At 32.0% G+C, this 9,644-nt stretch overlaps 1 protein-coding gene across 1 annotated transcript; it reads left to right on the forward strand.

The window, feature by feature from the left end:
• Nucleotides 1–3,931: 3,931 nt before the first annotated feature.
• LOC147397608 (beta-amyrin 28-monooxygenase-like) lies at nucleotides 3,932–7,760 on the forward strand. Its single transcript, XM_086449424.1, has 4 exons — nucleotides 3,932–4,428; nucleotides 4,529–5,040; nucleotides 6,951–7,138; nucleotides 7,224–7,760. The coding sequence occupies exons 1-4, from the start codon at nucleotides 3,989–3,991 to the stop codon at nucleotides 7,521–7,523; spliced, it is 1,440 nt and encodes a 479-aa protein (XP_086305550.1). The 5' UTR covers nucleotides 3,932–3,988; the 3' UTR covers nucleotides 7,524–7,760.
• The last annotated feature ends 1,884 nt before the right edge of the window (nucleotides 7,761–9,644 follow it).

Below are 9,644 nucleotides of genomic sequence, written 5' to 3' on the forward strand. Positions count from 1 at the left end.
TTGGTCGCTAACTCTTAGATACTCCTAACTTGATTTCTAACTTGCCAAGGGGTTTAAAAGCTCTCAATGATGCAGTCGATAGCTCCTAGAGTAAGAAACATTTACATGATGAGAGCAACCACAATTTTATTTTTATTTTTATTTTAAACAAAGTATCTTTGATTGTAGCGGGGTGATCATGTTACCCAATCTATAGGACAACTTTATCCATCAGAATTAATTCCTGAGTGTCATGACCCATCCAACACCCTGTCAATGTACGTTATTTAAATAGTCATATTATTATAAGGCATATAAAGACGGGAAGTCAAGACCTTGAGAGCATATCGAGTCCCACCTTATCATTCCAACTAATCCCTTAATCAATGAAAGACCCTTGTTAATTATTGGGGGATAGACCCACCTCTTTGGTGGGGGATGACCAACACTCCTTAGATCATTTTTCACATTCTAAGTCCAATTATCAAAGTCAAATTAGGCAAGTAGGCAAAACTCTAGCGTCCGCATTCATTGTGATAAGGAGGGAGTATTTAAAAAACTTGTTTTTATAATTCTGTCTCCATTGTTTCGTTGAAGATAAGAGAAATCAATTGTATCCTACTTACAGTTTCTTCGTTTCTTACGCTACTCTTCGTTGGACCAAGTCTCGAATTCTATATATTTAAAATTTAAAAATTGATTATTTTAGCTGACTAATGGATTTAAGATAGACGGCTAAACTTAAAGGGGTATAGTCAAATAATTGAAAACATGGTTAAGTCGGCTAAATAAAGGTAATACCAGAGAATGCTTACTCTAGGAAAATTATTTAATGCACCCTGCTAAGAGGGATTTCTTTTTAAAACCCTGCCAATTCTTGAGAAGAAACTTGCTAGTCCATTAGTAAACATTTTCTTTTTTATTTAATCAATGATGCAAAGTGTTGATATGGACAGTTCAAATCAAAATCATTGAGGTCGATCTTTATTCCAATTGTTGAGATCACATTTTATAATTGTCAAGATCAAAGATTGTAAATGTGTGGTTGCACATGCCCAAGAGAGACCCATATGCGTTGGTTGCTGTCCTAGTTCTTCCAGTCCACCTAAATGGATGAAAGTTCAAGGCACCCCCATCATAAAAAAAAAAATGGGAGGAGGACTCAAAATGTGCCGTTTGCCCGATCAGAAATATTCATTTTCCTACACATTAATTTTGTGACAAAATACAAATAGGAGAAAATTTTTCCTGACAAAAAGATAACAGTCCATCCATCCAATGCCCATACTTGCGAAGGAAAAGAAAGTTAGTTTCTTTTCCATGAGAAATTTTTTTTTTTTTTTTTTATAAAATAAAATTTACAGTCCACTCTCTCATCTTGATATACCACCAATTATAATCAATGTTCTATCAGAAATTTAATTTCAATGTGCAATCCAAGCACTTAGTACACAAGGGCAGTACATCAATTTAAAATAAATCAAGTCCAAGTCAACAGTAAAGGTAAACTAAGTCTTTAAAGTATTTTATAATTTGCCATCATGTCCCTTGACCTTGACTGATTCTAAATATACTTCTAATAATTATTTTTTGGGATACAAATGAGGTTATCAATATATTAAGACAGGATTAAAAACGATGGATTAAAAATTAGCTTCTATAAATTAAAATTAATTTTGTGGAAAGAAAAATGAGATAAATTAATGGTTTCCCACAAGAAGTTGAACTTGATTTAAAAATATTGAAATATCTCAAATATTCATAAAATAAAATAAAATAAAAAAGATCAAGGGCATTCAACATCACTTTTTTTTTTTCTTTCTTTCTTGGATTTAACCTTTTGTCAAACATTACATCACCATCCAATACTGAAGTCCTAATACCATACAGAAACGGCATCTCTCAAGTCGTATGGAATGTATTTTTTTCTTCAAGGAATGAAAATGCCTTATTCACGTTTCCATTAGTCAAATTAGACCATATCAACTTGATCTTTTGTTTTTATATAATTAGGTGGGAGTAACTTTCTAATTGTATCATTAAGTTGATGGACTTTAGCTAATTTATCTAGTATACAAACAATATTCTTTCCAAATTATGATGGTTTATAGACTTTTGGTGGCCCTTATCCAGGAACAGATCCTATTCAGCTCTTTTAAACGGTTGAGCAGTGTGCCACATCATCAAGACAATTGTATATGGCTGATGTGGTAAGGGCATATAACTATAGATCTTTTCTTATTGGGATACATAAGAAAAAGATGTGCGGTTTTATGCCTTTGCCATGTTAGCTGTGTATCCATCCGCGTACTCAAATCACATGCATTCATTATTATTCTTTGTTAAATGTTTTATGTTATGAAATATAGAACAAGAGCTATAAAGAATCCATTCCCCTCATGCATCTCTTTGTGTGTGGGGCATAGTTTTTAAATTCGGTTTCACGTCTCGTCTCATTCAGCCTTGATACCGATTTAATTTGGACAATACGTCTCGTCTCGTTCGGCGTTGAGACTATGATTTTTGACCATTAAAAAAATCTGAAAATTTTTGAAAAAAAAAACTTAGAAATGATTCCTATTAAAAAAATGAAGCAATATATATATATATAAATCATAATATATCTATCAAAATAAATAAATTAAATATTTATATTATTACGTATGTTTTATTTTCATTGCATAAGTGCATCAAACTTATTTTTCAAACACAATATTTAAAGAGCATCAAAATTATCATAAAAAATATCAAAGCACTACCATCAAATAATTTATGTTAGTATATTGATCCATTTGAACTTTCTCAAAGTACTACCATTAGTTAAGTAAATTCATTTCAATTTCGTCTTGAATGAGATGAAGATGATGAAGTTTTCCCTTAAAACCTTACTTTTTTTTTTTGTTCACTTGATTAAGAAGATGTAGAAAAATCGATTTGAGTGAAAGAATATATGATTGAAAATATTTAATTTGTTTGTCTCATTTAATTCGGACAAGATTTTGAAAATCTTGTTTGTACATATCGTTTGTCTTGCGATTTATTCATTGTTATTAGGTATCATTTGTCTCAGATAAGATATTGAAAAATCTCATCCGAGACGTCTCATTTATCTCACGATACATGATCGTCTCAAATAGGCTTGTGAGTTGGTATCATTCAGCCTCGATATCGAGTTAACTCAGATGATACATCTCGGACTTGGACGAGTTTTTAAAATCTTGGTGTGGGACTTACAACCAACTTATTTTGTTTTTAGATCAACTTGATTTAGTAGACTTTTGATTTGATTATTGGTTTAAACCATATTTTGGGTACTTGGACTCCGTACACAGTTTGAATGCTTGGATATGTTCTGTTCACCTGTGAGAAAGCAGGCCTTGGTTGTTGAAAGTCATTGCAAGTGGATGGTCCAATTTCAAAAATAATTTTTTTTTTTTATCGTTAATGCGGGATACAAGGACTATTTTGTAATTTTGGTGTAAAAAAGGATTCCCTGAAATTCAGTGTAAATATTTTCCCTGAAGTGTCCGACAGTGGACGGTAGTAGTTTTGTAAAAGAGAGCTTCTAATACCACACACACTTTTTCTTATAACATCCAATTTATAGAAATCAATGGTAATAATGTGTTATAAGTAAAAAATTGGTGCGCCAATAGAATACATCTTTAAAAAATAATTTGCTGACCAAAAGTTTAGTCAGTAAAGTCGTATATTTTTATTTGACTTGTCAACACGAGCTACGCGAGGCTGCACGTTAATGTTTAATAATTCTCGTTTAACAAAAAATACAGTCAAATGTGGCATCCTTCACCAATTATTTATTTTTTTCGAGGAAAATCCCAGGGCGTACACCAAGTCTCCATCCGACGGTCTATATGTGAATTAGAAATAATAAAAAAATCTCTCTCACCCACCCTTGTCGTCCTATATAACCCCCATAGAAATGAGTAAGTAAGAGCATCAAAAACTTCACTCTCTTTGCTTTGGTAAAGAAAAACAAAACAAAGAGATGGAGCTTATCTTCCTCTCTGTGGTTCTCCTTGTAGTTCTCTTCTTCTCACTACCACTTTTGTTCCTTCTCACAAGGAACAAATCCAAAGACTATACTAATCTTCCTCCTGGTAAGACAGGATTACCCTTTGTAGGTGAAAGTCTCGACTTTCTTAGTGCAGGACGAAAGGGTGTACCCCAAAACTTTTTCTTACAAAGGATGGCAAAATTCTCTCCAGATGTCTTCAAAACTTCCTTGTTTGGTGAACCCGCAGCAGTGTTTTGTGGCTCTCCTGGTAACAAATTCTTGTTCTCTAACGAAAACAAGCTTGTTAACGCATGGTGGCCTCGCTCAGTCGACAAAATCTTCCCTTCTTCCACACAAACTTCAAGCAAAGAAGAAGCAAAGAAGATGCGTAAATTACTCCCTGGTTTCATGAAGCCCGAAGCGCTTCAAAGGTAATAAATAAATAAATAAATAATAATACGACCCCCCCGAGAACCTTAATAATTTGTTATTTATGTTACATTAATTTACGTGGTCTATTGTATTTTTCAGGTATATTAGTATTATGGATTCCGTGGCAAAGCATCATCTAGAGAAACATTGGGATAACAATAAGGAGGTGACAGTGTTTCCTTTGGCCAAGAGCTTTACCTTCTCTTTGGCTTGTCGAGTGTTCATTAGTTATGAAGATCCAGTCCAAATTGCAAAATTGGGTGATCCATTCGCTGTTTTGGCAGCTGGGATCATATCGATACCAATCGATTTACCTGGTACACCATTTTATAAGGCAGTCAAAGCTTCTAATTTTATTAGAAAGGAATTACATACTATAATCAAGCAAAGAAGGGTCGATCTAGCTGAGAAGAAGGCCTCTCCAACTCAAGATATATTATCTTACATGCTTCTCACTAGTGATGATAATGGACAATTCATGAATGAAGCCGACATCGCTGATAAGATCCTTGGTTTGCTAGTTGGAGGCCATGACACTGCTAGTGCTTCAATTACTTTTATTGTTAAATATCTTGCCGAGCTTCCCCACATTTACAAAGAAGTTCTAAAGGGTATGACACCTAAACTTTTACTCTTTTTTTTTTTTTTAATTAATCTTTAAATGATCCGAGGCTTCAGGGTTTTAGAGGATAAAATTCTATGAAATTTGATAATAATAAAAAAAATTCTATGACTTTTAACTTTAAGTTTGGTAGTTATGTGGAATTTCCCTAGCCATCCCTTCAAAACCTTCTATCATGCTCAAAAGATATTGATTTTTGAAAATAATAATAATAATAATAATTGATGTGTTTGGATTGCTGATTAGAGTAATCCTTTTGAGCAAAACGTCACTTATTAAAGCTTAAAATCTTTGTTAAGTTAGTGAGAAAAATGTTTCTCTTTTTCTTTTATTTATGTAAAGTGATAAGACATCTATATCTCTTAGTGATCTTGACAACAAGATCACTTTTATTAAATACTTTCATTAGCAGAAGTACGATTTTTTTTATATTGCAATAATGGTATTTAAATGGCAAATTATACGTTTAACATTTTATTTCTTTAAAAAAAAAAAAATTATGAGACAGGTTTGCCTGCCTAACTTAGTAACATTTCAGATTTTACCTTATATCGTGGGCCCACATGGATCATCTTTTTGGCAATCGAACGTCACAGCTATGTTTCATACAGAGCTTTAGATATGGGCGGCTACTAAAATCCTAATTTAAAATTCATGTTTTCGACGTGGGGAAGATGTTACCATCACAAAAATTTCATTACTAACTTAATTATTAGTAATTACAACTTACCAGGTGTGGTTCCTTTCACGAAGCGTTCTTTATTAGTTGGGTCTAAAAAAGTGTTTTTCTAAGTATTTTTTACGTTTAAAGTCCAATAATCATAGTTAAAGGTCCAATAAGGCAACTCCACATTTGATTAGTATGAACTATCAGATTGGAGTTATTTAAAATAACTTGATTTGTAGATCTTACAATAAGATTGGTTTTCACCTAAGAGAACCTTTGGGTCAAAAGTCAATGGATCCGATAAATATTATTCTATGAGATCAATTATTGTAGAAAAGTATTTAAATCGGACGGTTCTAATCGAGATATAGAATAATAATTTTTTACCTTGGAAATCTACTATTATTAAGACCTACTTGTACATCTTACAGATCTCTTGGATATTTGATACTAATATTTATTTTAGTAAACTAGTGTCGGTGGTTTTTTAATTAATTTATTTATTGTGACCTTACTTCCGAGACATATTTTAAGGTTTTATCAATAGAAATGTGTACATTTGGTAAAAATAACTTTTTTTTAAGGGTATTTTTGTTATAAAATTCAATTTTATTTTAATAGTGCGTAAGTCGGTGGCCAAATAATTTGTGTAAAGGTCCAAAATTATGGACATGGTCCAATCTTTACAGCTAACTCTTCGGTGGGCTGCAATATTTAAAAATTGATAATTTTAACTGACCGTTGGATTTGATATCGACGGCTAAATTAAAAGTAGTGCTGTCAACTTGGTTAGGTGGTGTTCATCGATTGGAGAGCCAAATAATTGAGTGGACATTCTTTATTGACAATTTAGTCCTCTAGTTTCAAAAAATATATCCCTAAAGAGTGTTCATCAATTGGAGGGTATAAATTGACAGCCAAATAATTGAGTGGACATTATTTATGGACAATTTAGTCCCTTTAGTTTCAAAAAAATATCCCTAAAAGATAAAATTAAACTATATTTGTCTTTTTTTAATGTTCCATCTATCAAGTTTTTTTTTTTGTAATCTTGAGTTCTTTATGAATTGTAACTATTGCTAACTTTTTAAGCTCCCAATAATTTATATATATACAATTTTAAATCTAGAGATGTAATGTATTAGAATACAGTATATCTCTAGTATTCTTGTTAGTCTCATAATTTGCATTGTAATGAGGAGTATTTAATTGATATTTGTTATTAAATGTAGAGCAAATGGAGATCAAAAATGCAAAAAAGCCTGGAGAATTGTTAAATTGGGATGACATACAAAAGATGAAGTATTCTTGGAACGTGGCATGTGAAGTGATGAGACTTGCACCACCACTTCCAGGAGCTTTCAGAGAAGCCATTACTGACTTCAACTATGCAGGATTTACGATTCCTAAGGGATGGAAGGTAAATTATAGTCATAATTCATATAAATTAATTGTACATGAGAATATTTAGTAGATGTACTAATTCTTTGTTTAATTACACACAGTTATATTGGAGCTCGCATTCGTCGCACAGGAACCCGGAATATTTCCCTGATCCAGAAAAATTTGATCCATCAAGGTTCGAAGGAAATGGACCCGCACCTTACACATATGTTCCTTTCGGAGGAGGACCTAGAATGTGCCCCGGGAAAGAGTATGCTCGATTAGAAATACTTGTTTTCATGCACAATTTGGTGACAAAATACAATTGGGAGAAATTGCTTCCCGATGAGAAGATTATAGTCAATCCAATGCCCATCCCTGCCAAGGGACTTCCCGTACGACTTCACCCTCACAAGTATTAGCAAGTTTGTACCGATGGCTTTTTTTTTTTTTTTTTGCTGGCATTTAGAACATCTGGTTTTTATTCCTTTCTCTTTCCAATGGTGGTGGTTGATGTAACAGTTGTTTCCATGGTTGGTTGCTTAGTTTCTTAGTCTATTTGGGAACAGTAGTTGCACCTTGGAAACAAATAAATAAAACATCACTTGTAATATGTTGGTTTATGTTCTACTAGAGTGAACAAAATGAATTTTTAGTAACTTTGCTCCTCCATTTCTAAGTAATTTATCCTTTTAATGTATATTTTGATGTCCGAACTCCCTGAACTAAAGAAGCGAGACAAGAATCGAGGAAAAAATGAAGGGTACCTTTACATCTTCCTAACATCGTAGATTTTTTAACTCACGGAACATTTACTACTCATAGACACTCAAGTTTATATATATATCTTCAAGTTTTAGATCCGATCAATAAAAAAAACTCAAAAAATAATTTTTTTTTCATTGATCCAAAGTCCTTGAAAATGGACGGCCACTGAACTCCTACAATATGAACAGTGAAATTTAGTTGTGTTGCTGATGTGATGCTCTTTTAGTCATTTAAGCTATGTTACATGAGATTTGCTTCCATTCGTAAGTTATGTGATCGGTGGATCCTGGATCTTTGAGCAAAAATTTTGAAAAAACAATATGGGAAAATTGTATTTTTGGATGTATATAATTCTAAATTTAAGTTATCTGAATTGTTCAATTCGAATATGGATTTTCAATTCATCATCCTCAAAGAAGTTGGTTTGTAATACATAATTCATTTTGTGGTTTACTTCGACTCGTTGGTTTGACAAATATATTCTATTTAGAGCTACTTTGTAATATGAAAAGATGCACATTTATTATATTTGTGGTGAAACAATCTTTCATCTTCACCTAAAGATTCACAATGCCTTGAATTCAAACTTGCAAAAAATCTATTATGTAACATCAGTTGAGTACTTGTCAAAGAAACCCTAATGCTAAAATCTAATTCACATTTATTTAATCACCCTATTACAGTAGCATCGATTCTTGATCGTAGTTTAGCCTCCCATGACTTGCTTTCTGATCCCTATGATATCTTCTTGATCTTTCGCAAGAAATCCTCAAGATGATTGGATTTAAGATGAATCGAACAATCTTTTTAAGGTCCCAATTTATACTCATACAATCTTTATTTTCCTAAACATAATTTTTACACATTATAAAATACATTTGTTTAAGGTTTACTTGTATTTTCCATTAAATTCATTTAAAACCTAAAAATAAAATAAAAGTTTCATTAAAATTTTCCATTCTTCCATCTCATTTAACTTATAAAGTATTTTATTCAAGAAAATGACTTCAACTCGATTCAAATCCCAATTTATTTAGAGAGTTACTATTGTCACATCAATTCTTAGGTAAATGACTGAATAATTGCACATACTTGGTGTGACATTATCAAAAGTGGTGTGGCAAGAGCATTTCTCTTTATTTATTTTAATAGTTTTTGCACGTTACGAGAATGATTGAAATCCTGAAACTGAACTCTCTCTGTGTCATCTGACAAATTAAATTACTATCCGACTGTTTGGTTTGGTGAAGTACATTTATCAAAAATACAAAACAAGTGGACCCCACCACATTTTGCACAATATTTGAGATAACCCCCACGTGTTTGCACTTACGATACGCCCTTTTAATCAAAATACCCTCCTTTAAATTTAAGAGTTACTATTGCCCACACCACTTCTCTTACTTTTTATATATAAAAAAAAAATTGCCCATAATTGATATGACATTAGTAAAAATTGGTGCGGCAATAGAAACTTTCTAAATTTGTTGCGAGAAAAACTTAGATTAATAAATAAATAATTAGTTCTATTCAGTCCTATCTTCAATCATATATAAATAAACTATTGTTAAAAAAATACATATTACTTCCACCTTATAAATCATGATTTTTTTTTTTTTTCTCTTAAGATCTTTGATTGACAAATCACATGAGGTGGATTTTATTTTCGTTAAGTTTGACTTGACATGCAATTGAGAACTTGTGAAATCTCCAAGGAAAAAAAAAAAAAAAAAAAAAAAACTCTCAAATTCATCACCTACTTTCAATAATTGTGC

The sequence above is a fragment of the Akebia trifoliata genome, chromosome 8 (genome assembly GCF_017979445.1).
Source record: "Akebia trifoliata isolate Shusen 1 chromosome 8, ASM1797944v1, whole genome shotgun sequence".
In the NCBI taxonomy this organism is placed as follows: Eukaryota; Viridiplantae; Streptophyta; class Magnoliopsida; order Ranunculales; family Lardizabalaceae; genus Akebia; species Akebia trifoliata.